The sequence below is a fragment of the Salarias fasciatus genome, chromosome 14 (assembly GCF_902148845.1).
Source record: "Salarias fasciatus chromosome 14, fSalaFa1.1, whole genome shotgun sequence".
Taxonomy (NCBI): Eukaryota; Metazoa; Chordata; class Actinopteri; order Blenniiformes; family Blenniidae; genus Salarias; species Salarias fasciatus.
The window spans coordinates 11,622,653-11,642,270 of record NC_043758.1 but is presented as its reverse complement, the minus strand read 5'-3'; the positions used below and the strand labels follow the sequence as shown (position 1 = coordinate 11,642,270).

Sequence of the window (19,618 nt, the reverse complement as noted above, 5' to 3'; positions counted from 1 at the left end):
TTTACGTTCAGCTGAAGCAGCATCTCTGAGGAGCACAGGTACATCTAAAAATACAAGAAGAGAATTAAAAAACACATTTTCCTGCGAGACAGTAAAACATTTCTATTTAGAAATGTATTACTAATAAATAAATAAACAGGAAAAAAATCAAGCACGTTTTGTTTTATTTTTCTCAATTGTATATAATTTAGAAAATCAAAAACACATTATCGGTGTAATCTGAGTTTTCTCAATTATCGCAAAAAAATTGAAAAAAAAAAATATAAAAATTTGTCAGTTTCACATTGAAATCAAATATTTTAATAGTACTTCAAGGTAGTCAAGTTTTAAAATCAAATAGGTGGAAAAAATGATGACCCACAGCGTGTGCACTGAGAGTGAGGATGGTGTGTTTTTATAGATGGGGCCTGCTCTAGACAAACTCCCCCTGCTCTCATGTGCCTGTGGGTTTAACCATTGATGTTGAGGCCTTTCTCACAGAGCATTTTCACAGAATCACAGCGATTCCTCCAATCACTCACACAGTCAAAGGGAACAAAGAGAGAGCTTGAGATAACAAACTGGGCACTGGGAGGACAGCTTCCTACCAGTTCTGGTCCTGTGGGTCTTCTTTGGTGTTAAAGGTGCCTTTCCCACAAATTTCTAGCAGTGGGATCCCTTTTAAAAAAGACTTGGATTGTTGTTTGAGTGTAAGCTTACCTCAGCATGTCTTGGACCCATACACATGTTTGAAGCGATCGGACTGTGGGCCTCTGTGCTTCAGACAATGAGGGTCTGTCTCTTGTTACAGTGCGACCGTCACCTTGCCAAAAAAATCCCCCGGGTGGGATCCATTAAGCTATTATGCGAACGAAATGTTGAACATTATTTTTCTGTTTTCAACACCATTTATCATTTTAAATCCCTTTCATTTTGTCTTTCGTCTTCAGAAAAACAGTAATCCAGTGTTGTACTGTTAGAATAATGGTCGCACGCGGTACATCGGGTGTCACGTAAAGGACGCCTTGCTCCCTGGTGCTTCAGCCACCATCGAGAGCGCAAGCTTTAGGATTGTTGTCGCTGCATGTGTTGTTCCATGTGCATTACTCTTTGATCGTATTGCTTCAACAAAAAACTGTATACATTGTTGAATTGGTACTTGTGAGGAGAACAAATAATCACACCCAGGAGGGAAGTCACATCAAAGTCCGGCGCCAGCAGCCCTCACAGCTGTACAGGCAAAGCATCTCTACCGCTGCACCGCAGCTCATGCGCCCCGGTGGAGCTGCCACTCTGTTAAAAGGCACTAATCTGGAAAGAGATTAGAGGAGATAGATAGTGCTTTTGCTTTTAATGAAGTAAACTATGATCATGTGAATGCAAATAATTAGAAGTGATGGTGGGTAAAAGATTGCATGCCGTTCGTTTGGCAAACAAGTAAGCGTGTCCTTATCATGTAATGTCATTTTTATCTCACCAGCTGGATAGTTACTGTTGTTTTTTTTTTTTTTTTACTGTTGAAGTTGTTTCCAAACCCAAATATCACACAAGAACCAGATATTCAAATTCCAAAACCGGTTCAGGATTCATGCTTCAGGGTTTATTTGACTGTTTCTTTCAACTCCATGATGCAACAATTGCAGGTGGTTGCAACTTAATGAGTATTTTGTGAAAACATAGAAGCAAATGTTTATTCTGAGCATTAAATTTTACCATCACTCACAAGCTGATTCTTGACAGTAGCTTTTTCTACGTCTTTTTTATTTTTTAAATCAATCAATTGACGTCTTGTTTCCTCCCTTCAGCCTTTAATCAGATATCATACAAAATGTTCCTTTACTAAATCACAAGGTTTTTCTTCACAGTAATTCGACCAGATGCCATCACATAATGAGGCTATTATACTAAAAAAAGGCGGAGCATCCGTTGTGTGGCCGTGTGGCCTCCAATTTTCATTTGTAATTTTAACCTACGTCACTGCAGTCAACATTTCATCCCAGAAGAGAAATACAGGTTAAACCTGGATAAACTTTAAACTTTTGTTGCAATAGTGTTATGTTAACAGTAAATACAACAAAAAGTCAACAAAATGGAAATCATAATCTCAATGTGCTCATTCAGAGGTGTCAAACATATGGCTCCCAGGCCTAAACTGGCCTGTTAGAAGGTCCAGTCTGGACTTGAGGTGTTATGAGGAAGACATACTTTTAATGAAAGCCACTGCTGTTCCTGATTTATTCACTGGACGTCAGCATGAGCATCAACACCGAGCCAAACAGTCGACGTGAACAGTTTGAAACTTGTTTTAAGGTTACCACGCTCAGAGGAAGCCACTTCTCTGACATTTTACTTTAACTCTGAATAAATAACTTCATGTTGAGATTACACTTTTTTCTCTTAAATGATCGACTTCTTCTTTTCCTTTTTGTAAATACTGAAGTTTTTCAATCGAACAGTTACAAAACGTGAAGTTATTATTCCAAGGTTATAACGCTATGAGTTAATCCAGCCCACTGAGGAGCAAACTGGCCCCCTGAACTGACAGGAAAATACCATCAATTGAATGATTAAAGAGTTTATTTCAACTTAGAAGTTTAAATATTTGGTTTGCTCCTCAATCTGACTCTTGGTACCCCTTGTACCCAAAAAAGAAATACCTGGATCCGGCCCTGCTCAGATACTCATCACTATTAGATGAAATGTGTTGCCTGCAGTCACAATTAAACCAAAAGTCATCTTAAAGTGTGTTTGCACAGCTCAGCTGCTCACACACTGCAGGTATTTGTCCATGTTTCACTGCAACCTCGTGGCTGAGTTGCATCAGCAGGAGGATGTGAAGCCGACACAACCTCAGATGCCACAGAAATACCTGAGAGTAGTATTAAAGGAGGTAAATCCTTTTAAAGTTTTGATTACAGGTGATGGATAACAGGCGGGACCCGTCAGTCCGCTGAGGGGGGTCACGCCCATTCGGATGCGTCACGTGGGTGGAGATTAAGTTTCCCGGCAGATAAGCAGCATGCGGACGCTGCCGGGCAGGGCAGCATCGTTCACTGGCTGGAAGGAGGAAGTTACACATTTGAGAGCCGCCCCCGCCTCGTCGGCTCCGCTTTTGAGAGAACTTTTCAGTGTGTGAGTGAGTGAGTTACCGGGCGAGTGTGAGCGCGCGCGTCATGGCAGAGAAGATCGACATGGAGGGAAGGACGCCGTCCAACGGAGAGGCGCACCTCGACGAGCCGCTGGCCAACGGCCTGAGCCACAAGAAGAGCGGCCCGGAGCCGCCGTCCGAGCGCCTGCTGCGCATCGTGAGGGCCAACCTGCTGGTGATCCTCACCGTGGCCGGGGTCATCGTGGGGGTCTTCATCGGGCTCGGCGTGCGCAACCTGGACCTGACCATAACGCAGAAGATCTACATCGGCTTCCCGGGGGAGATCCTCATCCGGCTCCTGAAGATGATCATCATCCCGCTGGTGGTCTGCAGCCTGGTGTCCGGGGCCGCCAGCCTCGACCCGCAAGCCCTGGGCAAGCTCGGCGGCTGGGCGATGCTCTTCTTCCTCGTCACGACCCTGATCGCGTCGTCCATCGGCGTGGTGATGGCGTTCATCATCACCCCGGGGGCCGTGACGGTGGAGAAGCCGGCGGGTCTGGACGACGACGTGCCGGCGCACAAAGAGGTCATCGACTCCTTTCTGGATCTGATAAGGTGAGTGGGTGAGATGGGAAACTTCCCCTGCGTTCTCACGCGCGTATATTTACAGACGCATTTGACTAATGGTTTCCTCCGGTCAGCACGGGATAAGACCCACGCGCGCGGCGTGGATTAAACTCGCTCCAGCAGGGTGCTGTAACCACAACAAACAGTTGCATCAGCTCGGCCGGGACGTTCATTCCTCCAGTCGGCTACTGCATTACTGAACTGCTGCTTTTCACACGTGGAGTCAGACGACACGTGTGTGAGAGGTTTCCTGCACGCGGGGAAACTTCCTGCTCTGAAGGCACGAGAGGGGGACCGTCCCTCATTATGCAAAGATAAAACCCCCTCCGAACAGCTGCTGCTATCAGCCACACAAATTCAGGTTTCTGAGGTTAATAAACAGCTTTATTACGCCTTCAGTAGTCTAACTTCACTACCAGATTGTCCCAATGGGTCTCTTTTTAAGTTTTGATCAACAAACAAAAGATACTTGACTACATTTAATACGGATTTTCTTTTTTCTGTTCCTCAAGTGCAACAAATTGCAGTTATTCTGTGTTATTAACCACAGGTCAATTCAGTACATGTTTAATTGTCACTTGAAAAAAAAATATTCTGATCCATCCGGGACAGGATGACATTAAAGTCTGTGTGTCCCTCTCATTTCACCTGTGGTCACAGGAGCAGGCAGGGTGCATTCTGGGTAGGTCCTTGTCCATCACGGGGTAAACACAGACAGGGACAGTCACTCACATTCACACCCACGCGCAAACATGAGTCACCAATATTACTAAGAATGCGTGTGTTTGAAAGGTGGGAGGAAACTGAAATACCCAGAAAAACAAAAGAAAAGGATCAGAAACAAGCTGCAATAATCTCAGGGATTCTGCTAACTGCAACAACACTGAAGTTCAGTTGCTTGTCGTACTTATTGAATCCAATATGATGGTATTTGAAACTTGCTGAACTTGTTAGAGCAGCTGCAGTTCTGAACTTGTTTGGAGTTCACACTTATTTCTGTTTGTTTTTTTTTTTTTGTTTTATTTTGGGTCAGTGAGTCCTCTTCATGAGTTATGTCATTTAATTTTAGAAAAAAAAGGCTGAACTGCTGTGCCACCTCATCCCCTGGAGTGAAAAGGGAAGCAGCCATGTTTAGAGTCGGTCTGTATCGGTGAGGTGGCAGAATGTCACACAGGAGGAAGTTACCACACCGTTTCCGTACGGTGAAGGTATTTTCCTTCACTCTGTTTTAACGTGAAGAGGGTGAGGGACAGCGGGGTGGAGAACAAACATTCCTTATCTGTTTCAACAGCAATTCAGCAGATTACATGTCATGAGAAAGCGGGCGTTTGCGGACGTGGCCTCACATCGGGACGTATCATCACGACCTGGAGGAAAAACGCTTTGAAGATGTCTCTCTGAAAATATTGGTTGAAACCTGCTCTGTAAACAAGGAGCATTTCAGGCACAGTGATGAAAGGGAATAAGAGACAGAGCAGGATGAAGGTGTACTTTGAACACAAAAAAAAACTCACTGTGTGGACTAATTTGGAGAACAAGTTTATTGTTATTATCTGCCATTTTTATTGATCCGCCATTAATTGCAGAGTAAACATGATTAATATTTGAGCCTGTGCGACATGCAGGCCCATTTGCAGGTCTGTTTTTATGCTTTTTGGAAGGCTTTACAGCTCTTTGCCGTGTACACAGCTGTTTCCCATCCTCCACCCCATTTTCCAGGCTCTCATAAGCCCTCCTACACCTGACGTGCAAGAGTAACCGTGCATAGTGAAAGGGCCAGAGGTTACCATAACCATTCTTTTTTTAGTCTTACATAACTGTACCTACACTTTCCAAGAGTGCCGTCCGCTTTCTAGTTTCCCGTCTGGAAAGAAACAGGCCTGACGGTCTCCTCTAGAAAAGTGTGTCACAGCCACACACTCATTTGTAAGCTGTCCTAATAGAGACAGCAGGGGAGGCCCGTGCCTCTCATTAGAGCGAGACCTCGCAGCGTGTGTCCTGCTCACTTTGGACCACAAAAGCTGTGTGGAGGTTACTGCAGAGCTGCTCATCAGAGCGTCCAGACACAGACACACACACACGCAGACACGCACGCGCCTATAGACACATGAAGCAAGTTTTCACAGCAGCCACTTCGGCATCCTTGTTGACTTTTCTTATCTCCGATCATAAATTATATGACTACATTCACAGGAGATGGCCAATATTTACGAGTGTCATCACTCGCCAGTTCCGTTGTTTTCAGTGTGTTTGGCATCCTGTGGACTCACACTCAGCGTGAGGTAGCTGATGTGACAGTTTATCATAATTAAACTGACAAAGCAGTGAACTTTTCCCCCCAAAAAATGGACGTATTTGAGTTGCGCTTTTATGTTTTCACAGATGAAAAGATGATCATTTTCTAACAACTAATCACCAGGATTTAGACAGCACCCAAAGAACTTAGCTCGCACATTGTCAGATTTTAATTAAGCGATTAAAAACCTGCTTAGTCAGAGCCGCTGACGCCACATGTTTGTCTTTGCTCCGTTCGCCTGGCTGGCAGAGCTCGCCGGGTGCCAACATTTCAAACACACATCATGCGTCCGCTGCGTCTTTCCTGTTATGGAACATGTAGTAAGATGCAGAGAAGACGTCAGAGTAGCTCACGACAAACAATCGGCGGCCTGACATGGAGCGGACGCCGCGCCCGCCGAGCGTCACGTGACCGGACTGCGAGTGCCAGGAGTTGTCACGCCGGTCTGTCTGTTCTCTCTGGCTGTACAATAGTCGAGTTTATTTGTATCGGCATGAGTCACGTGGACATCTGGTGGCGTTCACCAGCCCATTTAACATATAGCTGAAGAGAACAAAAGATTAAAAAAAAAAAAAGCTGTGTTTCCTTCCACACTTTGTGCCAAGAATCTGAAGGCCACACACAAAGAAACAGAAGTCTCAGACCAACTTTATACAACTTTTGAATCAATAGATTAGTGAATCATTAAGAAGAGGAGCAGCTGAATTAGAATACCAGCCTGCAGAGAGCTGCTACAATCCGTTGGGAAGTTATTGTTTAATTTGTGGGCTGAACTCACCTCAAGAGCAAACAGTCACTTCAGGGAACGGGCTGGAGGCAGACCAGAGCACTAATGGACTCATGGACGCGTTACCGCCAGAAGAAGTGTCAGCATAACGCTTTATTACTGATCTAGATACTGATGGTGACTCAATAACTGGTCTTGCTTTATTTATTTTTCTCCTGAAGCTGTTCTTAACCTATACCACAGCTTCTCGTGATTCATTTGAATATCCAAATAGTGTCCGGCATGTTGAGCCCGTGTCGGAGTCGCCTGCTTCCCTGTCATATGACGTTAATCCCGATGCACTGAGCTCTCCACAAGTAGGAGTGAACGGGTGCAAAGATCTGTTGAAGTTAAGGCCTTATTACAGTAAATCTATTCCAGATTACTGGAGTATCGGGGCCAACCGGGTTTCATGCATTCTTGGGAGATTTAAGATGTGTGTGCATCTATGTACCAATGCATGTGTGTGTGTGTATGAACACACAACACCACAACCTGAAGTAACACGGACACAGAGAAATGACGGGATCAATCGTTAAATTCCCTCGGCTATTTCCACATGATCAGCCTTGTGATCTTTGTTTTGTTTGCTCTGACGACCACAGAGAGCAGAGCGGCGAGATGCGACTTCTCTGATTGACCTAATTATTGTTTCCTGTGTAAAATGGAAATGTTTTAGTTTTAGTAGAATTGTCAGTGTGAGGTTGGACTTTGTGTCTGTTCCTCCAGCACGTCGCTCACTGTGTGTTTTTCTACTTCATGAAGCTAAAGGATAGTTTCAAGCGTCACATCTAGGAATTATTTTAATATCCCTTTTGTTTTAATGACAGTTAAGATAAACTTGTCTGTGGCGTCTTTCTTAATAGGTTTTTGAAGCTTTTGTGTGGTGTGCAAACACTCCACGCCTGATTCAAATAGAAGCTGTGTGTACGGTTTATTTGTACTGTAGTCATTGTGATATTCACTGTTTTTCTATTCATATGAATTGTTTTATGCAGTGTCATGTGAAAAGGAAAACCTGAACTCTTGTGCAGTGTTTGCCCCACTTGTTCTCTGCGGTTGTATCTTTTTCCTTTGGCTCTTTCCAAGTGGCTCATTACGCGCTGAGCTTGGGTATTTAAAGTATTGTTTTCCTTTCCCTTCTTCACAGGAACATCTTTCCCTCCAATCTGGTTTCAGCTGCTTTCCAGTCAGTGAGTATTTGATTAAAGTCGTGTCCTTGGCAAAGTCACAACCTCAGAATTGCACAACAGGAATATTGAAACCAGCCTGTTCGGCTCTAAACTACAAACCTCTGTGTCTCTTCCAGTATGCAACCAGCTACAAGCTGGTTAAAGTGAACAGCACAGACGGCAGACCCAACATCACAGTGGAGAAGGTGAGCAAAGGAAACAGTTTCAGTAGAAAGCCATCAGCGTGTATGAGATGAAGCGTTTACCGTTGGTGTCGTTTCTCTTTTCCTTCGCCAGGTTCCCACCGGGACGGACCAGGACGGCATGAACATCCTCGGTCTGGTCGTGTTCGCCATCGTGTTCGGTGTGGCTTTAAGGAAGCTCGGCGAGGAGGGAGAGATCCTGATCAAGTTCTTTAACTCCTTCAATGAGGCCACCATGGTGCTGGTCTCCTGGATCATGTGGTGAGGATCAACAAGCAGCTGCCTTTAAATATGAACCAGACATTCAGGAACTGATCTGAGCAACAGAAACTGATTCAGCTTGATCAGCAAGTGAATTTCTCCTGCTTCATTCTGGATCTGCAGTGTTCTGCTGTCTCATGCCTTTACTCTGCGCCCGCCTGTCCTCAGGTATGCTCCTCTCGGTATCATGTTCCTGGTGGCTGGTAAGATCGTGGAGATGGACAACGTCGCCGCTCTCTTTGCGAGCCTGGGGAAATACATCGCCTGCTGCATGATCGGACACGCCATCCACGGTTTTCTCGTGCTGCCGGGCATCTACTTCATCTTCACGAGGAAGAACCCGTACACCTTCCTCTGGGGCATCTTCACGGCTCTGGCCACGGCCTTCGGAACCAGCTCCAGGTAACGATCTGAGCGCTCTGACCGTTGAATCTCGAACTCGGCGTTTCTCCCCCTGACACCTCTGGGTTCGCGCTCTCCTCAGCTCGGCCACGCTGCCCCTCATGATGAAGTGCGTGGAGGAGAATAACGGCGTGTCCAAGCACATCAGCCGCTTCATCCTGCCCATCGGAGCCACCGTCAACATGGACGGAGCCGCTCTCTTCCAGTGTGTGGCTGCGGTTTTTATCGCTCAGCTCAACAACAATCCTCTGAACTTCATCCAAGTCATCACCATCCTGTGAGTACCACTCATGTATCGATGCTTTTAATCAAACAAACATGCAGAAAGCTCAGTGTTCTGGGTCTGATCTTGACATTTTCTTCTCTCTGTGTGTCAGTGTGACAGCTACAGCGTCCAGTGTTGGAGCGGCAGGTATCCCTGCTGGCGGGGTCCTGACGCTGGCCATCATCCTGGAGGCCATCGGACTCCCCACCAGCGACATCTCCCTCATCCTGGCCGTCGACTGGCTTGTGTAAGTGAATCATCCCCGCTTTATGAGAATGCAGATGAGGGGTTATCAGCGTCTTTGAAGCTGGGAGCGACTTCAAAGCTACTGAGCCATAACATTTTTAAAGATAAGGCTTGTTGGCTCATAAATATGTCTGTGAAGAAGCACAAATGTTTTTTTTAACAGGATACGAGATGTGATGAAAACAGGACAAAACAACAAAAAAAGATCCATAACTCGATATGTTTGTAAAAATCCTGATAAATAAAATATAAGACTAATAAATGTGACGTATGCTCTGATTGCAGAGGCTCAGTATCCAGAAAGTCCATCATCCAACCGATGTTTACTACGAAGTGTGGAGCAATTTGCATTTGAAGTGTCCCGCTGATAAAAGGAGGAATAATTTATAGTCATAATTCAATACAAAGGAGAGGAAGTGTAGACCCCCCCCCCCCCCCCCCCCCCCCACCACCACCACCTTCCACCCCTTTTGGCAAATCACAGCTTTGTTTATTGACAATGATTTACCATGAGAGGAATCAGAAATATTTAAAGATTATTAGATTTCTATTTATCTGATTTTTTTTTCACTATTTCAAAACTGTTAAACACTCAGTCCACAAGGCTTCGTGCTGACTGTCCAGTTGACTGTCCGGGTCGCAGGTCACTTTATATCGTTTGTAATCAGGGTTGCAAAATTCTGGGAAGTTAGAAAGGTGGAAAATTTCCAAGGGAATAAATCGGAATACAGCAGGAATTTACTAAATTTAAGTGTGATTCTTAAAAAGAGAGTTCAATATAGTTGATGAAAATGCATTTTAGCTGAATCCTGACTAAAACAACCACATAACGGAATGTTTCCACCGATTTGTAACCCTGTTTTTCGTTTGCCAAACTTGCTTCGATCTATATTGTGTATTCTCACAGTGTAACTCTCACATTGCAGTCTTATTGTTGTGTAAATGTCGTGGTATTAAAGTTGTTTCTTTCCCTTCATGCCTTCCTCAGTGACCGGACCTGCACGGTGCTGAACGTGGAGGCGACGCGTTCGGCGCCGGGCTCCTGCAGCACTTTGTGGACCGTCAGGCCAAGCAAGAGGGGACGGAGCTGAGCGAGATCAGACTGGACGGCGACCTGTCGCCGGCCGCGCCCGAGCACTCCCCGCTCATCGAGAAGAAAGAGGGGAGGGACAGTGCGGCGGCGCCTTCCATCGGCAGTGAATCCGCTCTGTGATCCAGCCACTGACACTCTCAACTCCCCCTCACTCCTCCGTTTCTTTACGACACTCCGGCAAACTGAAACCTCAAGTTCAAGACTCTGTTTTTTTTATTTTTTCCGTTGCGCCCTGAGAAGAGCGTTACGCGGAGAGAGAGGACGGACATGCACGTCACGGCGCTGTGACAAGCTCTCTCTCACTCTTCACAGGGAAGCACTACAAAAGTTACACAGGATGCTCCAAACCCACGCCGTGCACAGACACAGAGAGGCGCGTGGGCCTGTTCACTCAGGTCGCCCCGGGTTTGTCTCCAATCGACTTGGCGGTGAAAGTTTCTTCACATTTCTGTCGTTTAATGAGTCACTTTGTTCTTGATGCCAGCGAATGAAAAGAAGCGTCATATTTGTTCATGATTCAGTGAATTGAACTTTCTCACAGCAGGTCAACAGTGAGACTCCATCTTGGAAATCATTAACGTTTCCGACCGAAAAGTTGATGAAATCCTTCCTGTTTTTTTTTTTTTTTAGTTTCTTTTGTTTTTACTGCGCCCGTTATAACAGTTTTCCCCTCCATCTTAAATCTATTTACCTCAATATTTGTGTTAAGGATACTTTTTGTTAACAAACTCCAATATTTGATGGGGATGTTCGTGGATTTTATCTGATGTTATTATAGTCACTTTCGTGCAGGTCTTCCTTATCGAATGCAAAGCATTTGCAACCACATCTAAAAAATCTGAATAAATCAAAGCTTTTTAGGGTTGATTGAAAAAATATTTCACACTTAGATACAAATTGATTGTTGTATTCTTTATATTTTTTTAGCTTATAAGTAGTTAAAAAAAAGTAAACATAATTATATATAGGACAGTAGAAAAACACTGACAAACAATCAATGATGACATTTTTTGAGAAGCACCTGGGGAAAAAAATAAGCACCAGTCACTCTCACCAGCATGAAAATGTGTCATTACATACAACAGAATGCGCTAAATAATCCGTTTATATTGTTTTAAGTAAGTTTTGAGGCTTTTGTCAGTCAGTTATTGTTGGTTTTTCCATGTTGATTTGTTTTCCGTGTCCGACTCCTTTGTGATGCACAAGTAGTTCTCAAGGTTTTATCTTCTGAAGCACATCAAGTGAACTGATTTTCTTTAAAAATGTCCCAAAGATCAATGAAAGAGCTTTTTTTCTTACACACACTCATGTGATCTCCTGCCTCTTGGAGTGCTATGGATCCTAAGCAACATGACCTCAGGTTCAACTTTTGCTTGAAGACTTCGTTCGACAATGTCTTTTTTTTTTTTTTTTTTTTTTTTTTTAAAGACCAAAAATCACACTTTTACTATACTTGAGAAGTTGCTTCTTTTGTGGGTGTCAGAGTCTGTGTGGAGGACAGGAGGGCTCTGGCGGTGCTGGAAGGCCTCGGTCCTGCATGTTGTAATTTCTACCTGACTTCAGTGACTCTGCAGGAATCAAGATACAGACTCACTCAGTGCAGTCCGGGGTGTAGAGATGGAACACGTGCAGAGATGTGGCCCTCCTTGACCGGGAGCAGTCTGAGAGACCTGCATGTGTGAGTGAAACGTTTCCATCCACTAAGGGACGTTTCCACCACAGGAGCTCCTGGTCGGTTCATCTGCAGAACTTTTAAAGTCGACGTGAGAGTCTCAACTTATTTATACTCGGTAGCTTTCAGACTATGAGGATAACATGAAATACTTAAGTAAAGCTTTAGGTCTCTTTGTATGTGTGATGATTATTATTTGTAATTAATATTTATTTTTCAAATCAAAATCCAAAGAATTTCTCTGCAAACTTTTTGATATGCTAGAAACTCCAAATTTGCTTCTTCTTTTTTTTTTTTGCCAGCTCCTCAAATCAACTGGTTGGTGGACTTTTTTTTTTAACTTATGTTCTTTTTCTTGTCTTAGCTCCTTTATATTTGTCATTATTGAGTCATTTAGATTGTTTGCTGAGGCAGAGGTGAGTTGTATCGCTTTCAAACGCTTTTAAATGTTCTTTTATGTCCATATCATCCATTACTGTTCAAGGTGGAAGTTATTGCTGCAGAAGTCATGGATCTTTTTATTTTTGTGCTTGCTTCACTATGTGTCCTATGAGGATGTGAATACGATGCAGGCCTGAGGCCTCATTTCTTATGTCAAGTCCATATCTGTCACTGCAAAGTGCTAAAACAGCACTCCTTCGTTTTCCTGGTGCAAGGTTGTTGAGATGTTATCATTCCTTTCTGAAATCTTACACCATGTCGATGTCTGGTTGAATCTTTGTGCGTGTCTGCACACAGTAATCAAATTATTTTTGTTACTGTGGACCTATTTTTTTTAAACGAATATCTAAATTCCCGGTTACCTAATGAATTAGGTTTATGCAATAAAGGCCTTTTTTAAAAAAAAAAAATGAATTTATGGTGTCTGCTTTCTGAACATTTGCTGTTTTTAGGCCTCATTACTGTGGTTTACAAGCACAGGAGTCAGCAGATTAAAAAAAAAAAATCACCCGGAAAACTCAACAGGTGTGTTATGTAACCGTCACTGGGACTTATATGTTTTTGCACCCCAAAAATAACCATGTGCAGGCCCTGGCTGGTATAGAGGCCTGATCTAATTACCAGCCCATATATGAGCTCTGCTGTTCAGAGGAATGTAAACAATACGAACAGCTGATGGGACCTGCTGGAAAAGTGTTAACTTACATCAGTCCACAGCCTCCTAATGAACAAGGTGGCTGCATTTCTGCTTCTCCTGTCATGTAAGTCCAGCTCACCCTGGACTCAGGCCATGTCTCCAGAAACATTTTCACATACTTTATTCTATTTTTGAGGTTTTTTTTAATCTGATCCCTGGAAGACCATGTGTAATTTTACATACAATTATGTTTGAAATAGATTCCAAATTAAACTCTGAATAACTGAGAGCAAAAGCTTGGTTCGTTGGGCCTCAGATCAAAGCCAGGGTAGCTGTGGAAGTGCTGCTCTGTGGCCTGAAGCTGCTCCAGGGGTCGATGACCTGCAGGTCAGTAAAAGATATCGGGACGCAGCGGCGGCAGGAGAAACAGGCAGAGGGTCGCCGTCACCTTGTTCCTCGTTTAATTCGGAGCAGTCCGACATTAAACCGCATTCTGAACAAACAGTCCAGCTCCGGACTCTTTCCTACCATCTTCCCTACTGCTGCATGTTTAGCAGCGACAGTTTGAATAATAATCAGGTGCGTTGTGCCATCTAGTGGTCAAAAGAGCTCACAACACGTGGCGTTCATCCCCACGCTAAGCGTCTATAAATGGTTTTCCTTTTATCCCCAAGATGATGTCACATCTCAAGGTCTGGCAGTTATTCTGTGTTACTATTTTGACGGTAATTTTATGGTCACACTGCAGACATCTTGAGGAGCCGCTGACAAAAACTAGTATATTGAGCACAAAGACCCATTCCTGTGATAGTCTCTGGATTTTTCAGAGATCATAAATAGGTTGCGAGTTCTAGATATGAAAAATGTGCACCGCAAATCCTGCAAGGGGAGACAAGCTTGGAGTTAAATGGTTAAATTATGGGGGAAATGATCATTTTCATTGTGGTGGCCAATGTGGCTCCTGTGGGGAAGACTGTGAGAGGAGCTCACAGGGAGTTATTGAAAATGACCAAAGGGATCATCTGCACTAAAGATCTTCATTTGAGAAAATTGTAAAAAAGAATAAAGAAAATCTGTTAGTTTTTTTTTTAATATATCAAGAACTATAGTCACAAAAAAAAATCAATTATGAACTGACTTTAAAATGTTGAAACAAATTGATATCAACAGAATTAAATCGTTGCATATTCACTCTTTTATACAATAATTCATTGTTAATAACTGTCTGAACCTCTTTGTACATCTGAGCATTTACAGTATTTGTTTACTGTATTTCTGTTAATGATCACACCAGCCATATCACATTATCTGCTTCTCCACACGTTAACTGTTGAAGTAACTCTTACGTTTGGAAGGCTGGATGATCCCTGAGTGAACGTGTCTTTGTACTTCTTGTATAAAAATCAGTATTACCGTTAGTAATTCTCGTAGCAATGTAGACTGTTACAGTCACCTTCTCTGGAGGGATCAGCTTCACAGACGTTCAGGCAGGCTCCACCCAACATAGACTCACAACTATTGATGAGGATACAACAAAAGACATTCGTCTTGAAGGCAAAGCTGAGCACACATGAGGTGAAGTCAGGGCTCTCCGTGGGAGGACAGTCATACCTATACATGCTTGAACAGGCAGCAACATGCTTTTAGACTGTACGAAGAAACCCACGGACGCATACAGAGAACACATAAACTACACTCAGCAATGCCCACAATCCTCTGAATGGGTATCTGTCAGTCACATTCACCAGCTGTCATTAAATGTACTCAGTCCATCTATTTGGAAATCAGTGTCTTGCTCAAGGACACTTCGGTACTGAGCTTGCAACCTTCGGAATAGGAGAGAACCGGTTCAACCAACAATGAAAATAATAATTATATTAAGACATAAACTGTTAAAATGTATTTATTTTACTCAGACAGGAAATGGAGCGACACTCATATTTCACACATAAAACAATGCGACATAGACTGTGGTTACAGTGGTTGTTTTAATCTATAACTCTTTTAATTCTTTTTCTTAATAGTATACAGAACAAAAGTTCTGTTTTCATAAATACATGTGTGCTCATATGTTACACAATTAAAATGTTCAGTTTAATTTGAATACTGAGGTCTGATAGGGTAATCTCTCATCCTGATAAGGATGAATGACAGTGTGCTTAACAAATCACATGAGAACATTCTCGCCACTTTACAGTTGTCTGGTACAGAAAGGCATTAAAACGCAAACATTCGTTCAAAAAAATGTGCAAAACTGAAAAAGTGCAATACAAGGCAATACAGTTAGAAAACATAAATACATTTTTAGGACAATGCCACTTATTTCACACGGATAATTCCACACAATACCTTCAATCCTGCTTTGGAAAAAGGATTTTTTTTAAATAATTATCAAACTTTCAGGAGTAATATTTTGTAAAATTTATACTAAAACAGTGTACCAGACTTTTGTACACTCTTTCTGTCACTCTCACCACTTGTTCAAGAAATAAATACGCTGTTGTTAGCTACAATAAAGGAAGTAACGGCAAAAGCATGTGGTTTGGTACCATGTTATTGTTCTGGCTATCGAGAACAATGAGGCCTGGTGTTCTGAGTTCAAATGTTCAAAAAAAAAAAAAAAAAAAAAGGAGCCTTGAACCTTCCTCTACCACCTATAATTTGCTCCTGTCCAGTCTCTTTTTGGCAGGGTTGGGGTACTGGGGGTTTTCAATCACCCCCTCTCCAAACTTCAGTTCCAGGAAGGCTCTGTGGTTGTTGGGGCCGTACGCCGTGATGCCAGCGAAGGTCATGGGCACCAGTGGCTGCAGGAAGTGTTCGGGGAACTCGGTGTCTTGTTTGTGCTCGGTCCACGTGTCTTTGGTCATGACGCCGTTGCGCGAGTAGAACGGCCACAGGTCCACGTGCAGGTGGTTGGCTTCGCTGTACTGGACCCTGTAAAAGTCTCCCTCCACTGCGCGCTCCCACACGTAGCCATTAGCATCCACCAGAGAGCCCGAGTCCAGGTTCTTCAGGTGGTCACAGTTGGGTATGTCCTCCAGATAGATACCCAGATCCACATCGTAATCCCACGGGATGATGTCCTGATGGCGAACGGCGCCCAACAGGGTGCCGCCCTCCAGCCAGTAGCGAACACCCGAGCTCTCCAAAATATTAACAACGTATTTGGTGGTTTCTCTGAGAGCTCGCAGACAGCACGGAGGTGTCCAGCGGTCCAGATACAGATAGTCTGGAGTGTCATCGTGCACGGTGCCGAAGCAGCGAGGCGTCTCCTTGCTGCAGCCGTACCACTGCTCCTTCCCTTCAGGGAGCATGAGGCGCCTCAGACCAAAGCTCCTCATGAGCTGTCCCGTGGCCTCCTTCAGGCGGGTGTCGGCTTTCCACTGGTTGTGGGCTGAACTGAAGAGTGGCCGATGGTTTGCGGAGAAACAGGGGCTCTCCAGCAGCTTGACCTTCCAGCCTCTCAAGGCAGTCTGAACGAAAAGCGAGGAGAAGAGCGGTCGCCCCAGAGGAACAGAGAGGTTAAACAGGTCCTCAGTGCGGATGAGGACGACGGCATCGCCCTGGAGAGCTGTGCAAACACTCCCGCTGCTTCCAGAAGCAGCAGGGGAGTAGGTGGCTGTCCACTCTCTGAGGTTCACCCGCAGATGAAGACACTGCACAGCAGACCGGGCGAGCACAGGAGCAGCCACGAGCCTCACAGGACCCCCGCCCTCTCCTTCCAACTCCCTGATCAGCCGCTCGACAGCCCGGGGTTGCTCCAGCTCCACGCCATCAGGAACCAGCAGCACAAACTCTGTCTGGACATGAAACTCCGGCCTGTGTGCTTGCGGCGGCTGGTCCGGACTGGGAGAGAGTACCAAGAGCCGAGCCCCATCCGGAAGCACCAGCGGAGGGTATGGAGACGTGTCAGACACAGCCAGGAAGGGAAGCTCAGGTCTCTGCCGCAGGAAGGAATTCGCCACGTCCCCGACGTAATTCTCAAAGTTTTCAAACTCCCGAAGAAGAACCGTCACACGTGGGGTCCGACTGTGCCCTTCGACTCCACCCACCCCGGGATCACCAGCTCCTATGAGTACTCCCAAGCCCCCTCCAAGACTGGAGGCTGGGAGGGAAGCCTTCCGAGTGCCCCTCCCAAGCTCTTTCCTCTTGTCCATCATTTGCTGCTGGGCCCGGGACACATAGTAAAGGATGAGGAGGTTGAGGATGATGGCACCAGTTAACAGGGCCTGGCAGAAACTGATACGCATGGCAGCTAATGTTTGCTTGCAGTTCCTCTCAGGAGAAGAATTTAGGTTTTATTCAGGAAATCCACCGATGGTGCTTGGGTCCCCATCCGTGTCAGAAATATAGAAACAGCCTGTAAATTAGAAGAAAATATTATCAACACATCTGCATTTTGCACCAAATACAGCAAAGGTTGAAAAGAAAATAAACCGATTTAAGGTTTTCTTCACTATATAAGACAATAACATATCACTTCACAGTGATATATCATACAGTTACTGATTTATTTAAGCAGCTACTTCATGTGTATTAGTACAACAGCGTTAGCAGCAATAAATTATGCATGGTAAGCTGAATTGCAAATCAATAAAAAAGCAGACTTGTAAACTGGAACATAACTCACCTTAATTTGAATGCAAATTTGTTATTTTTGAAGAGGAATGCAGGATCCATGCCGTCCAACTATACCACGAGACGCAGCGTTAAATCATTTGACCATGTTCCTCCAGCTTCATGTGGATGCCATGGGCTGTTTCAGCCAGCTCTGCTAGCACTGCTGCACACCTGGCTTAATCGGCAACAGTAAACAAACATATTCACCCGCATTGTTACAGGTTATTAGTGTGGTTCGGGTGGGAAATACGTTTCTTATGTCACGCAATTCACTGGCGATCAGAATATCCAACCAACACGTAGATTATCACGAATATCGCCCAGAAATCAGGAGCACAGAGTTAGCATGGAGCTACCACGGTGAAGGTGTCCGTTACTGCAGACACACTTCCGGTTTGACTCCTTCAGAATGAAAGCTCGACTTTTTCAAAATGGAAGGATTTTTCCTTCTAAAATAGTTTTTCATTTCTACAGTTGCTTATGCTTGCTCATGTGGAACGTGTTGGGTTTCCGTAAAAGTACTTAGAAAATAATGTGTTGTACTATATAAACAAAGCCGAATTGAATGGTGAATTCAGTTATGCACATTACAATGTCATAATAACTTAAATGAAAGTGCACATTGTGAAATAAGGAAATTATTTACAATAAATGCTTGATAATTAAATATAATATGGTGCACTTGATTCTGTTACAAAAAAAACAATGTTGCTTTAAAATCGATACATTGTTTCCAACTTCTCAGTCAGGAAAGTTCTAAATGACATCATCATCTAATTTGCATAACTGCAGGTGACATTAGATGAAGACATAATTCAAAACAGTCAGTCGGGAAATTTCTAAATTATGTCATCATATAAAAAGTAGGAGTATGGCACATAGTGTGTCACACGACATGACAGAGATACAGCCATAGAGAGGCAGCTTTTAAATGGAAATACAGACATCTATTGACTTACATCTGTTGTGTTTTATTATTCTTTTCCAAATTAAAGTTTTTCTTTAGTTACGAATCAAATTTGATTGTTGTCTAGTCTCATATTATCACATGCCAAAATATGAATAGTTTAGATTAATGTAACATTTTCTGTTTGTAATTTATTCTTTCAAGTGTCCATTTATTTTATTAATCATACGTATATTCACTTTTATAATTAACAATTGAATAAGCATCTTAAAATTTCACAAAAAGGGAACCCAAATTATTTGACATATTTCAACACATTTTTTTCCCAATAATGGAATAGTTACTTTGCTTAGTAATTAGTCATTTTTAAAATATTCTTACTCAGTTACTAACTCTTGCTACTTTTTTGAAGAAGCAACTATAACTAATTACTTTTTGAAAATAACTTGCCCAACACGGGTGCTTACCCTTTCAGTCAGTCAGATAGGATCTAAAATGTTCTAAATGGGATAGTCGCCATGAAAGAGGACATCTGGGTAGAAATTTAACAGTGGATAGGAAAGGGGGATGGAGTGTTTCTTCTAAGAGATGAAACCTAAAGACTGAGAAGAAGAGGTAATAAAATCCACATTCTAGAAGCCTAAATCCAGTGCATGGTTGTGGGGAGCTCATACATGCAATCTCCACACAGAAAGGTCTGGTTAGTATTTAGACCTATGACATTCTCACTGTGAGGCGAGAGCACTAGCAACTGCTCCACCATGCAGCCCAGAAGTGACCAGATTTGTTTCTGAAACAATTGTTTCCAAGATTTTTCAGATTTAAGAGACTTTACCCTGCATTTCAGATATGGTGGTATTTCATTGTGGGTTAAAATGTGTTATAAAGGGAAGAGAAGTGATGGATGTTTAAAGCTGACTTGACGATCCTCAAAACTCATCCC

The 19,618-nt window shown here is 43.6% G+C and overlaps 2 protein-coding genes across 2 annotated transcripts; one reads left to right on the top strand and one right to left on the bottom strand.

Annotated features, from left to right (window-relative positions):
• Nucleotides 1-3,013: 3,013 nt before the first annotated feature.
• LOC115400958 (neutral amino acid transporter B(0)) lies at nucleotides 3,014-11,339 on the top strand. The gene is given in 9 exon segments (XM_030109045.1): nucleotides 3,014-3,682; nucleotides 7,907-7,949; nucleotides 8,066-8,134; nucleotides 8,226-8,392; nucleotides 8,561-8,794; nucleotides 8,877-9,071; nucleotides 9,172-9,306; nucleotides 10,294-10,319; nucleotides 10,322-11,339. Coding segments are annotated over 9 exon segments (1,596 nt in total). The 5' UTR covers nucleotides 3,014-3,152; the 3' UTR covers nucleotides 10,519-11,339.
• A 3,732-nt stretch (nucleotides 11,340-15,071) lies between these two features.
• LOC115400562 (fukutin-related protein) lies at nucleotides 15,072-18,133 on the bottom strand. The gene is made up of 2 exons (XM_030108538.1): nucleotides 17,779-18,133; nucleotides 15,072-17,508 (listed from the first exon to the last, which is right to left on the bottom strand). The coding sequence occupies exon 2, from the start codon at nucleotides 17,396-17,398 to the stop codon at nucleotides 15,803-15,805; it is 1,596 nt and encodes a 531-aa protein (XP_029964398.1). The 5' UTR covers nucleotides 17,399-17,508; nucleotides 17,779-18,133; the 3' UTR covers nucleotides 15,072-15,802.
• Nucleotides 18,134-19,618: the final 1,485 nt, after the last annotated feature.

Bases quoted from the DNA above. Each gene is read 5' to 3' on its own strand.
- LOC115400562 (XM_030108538.1), bottom strand. From the start codon at position 17,398: ATGCGTATCAGTTTCTGCCAGGCCCTGTTAACTGGTGCCATCATCCTC.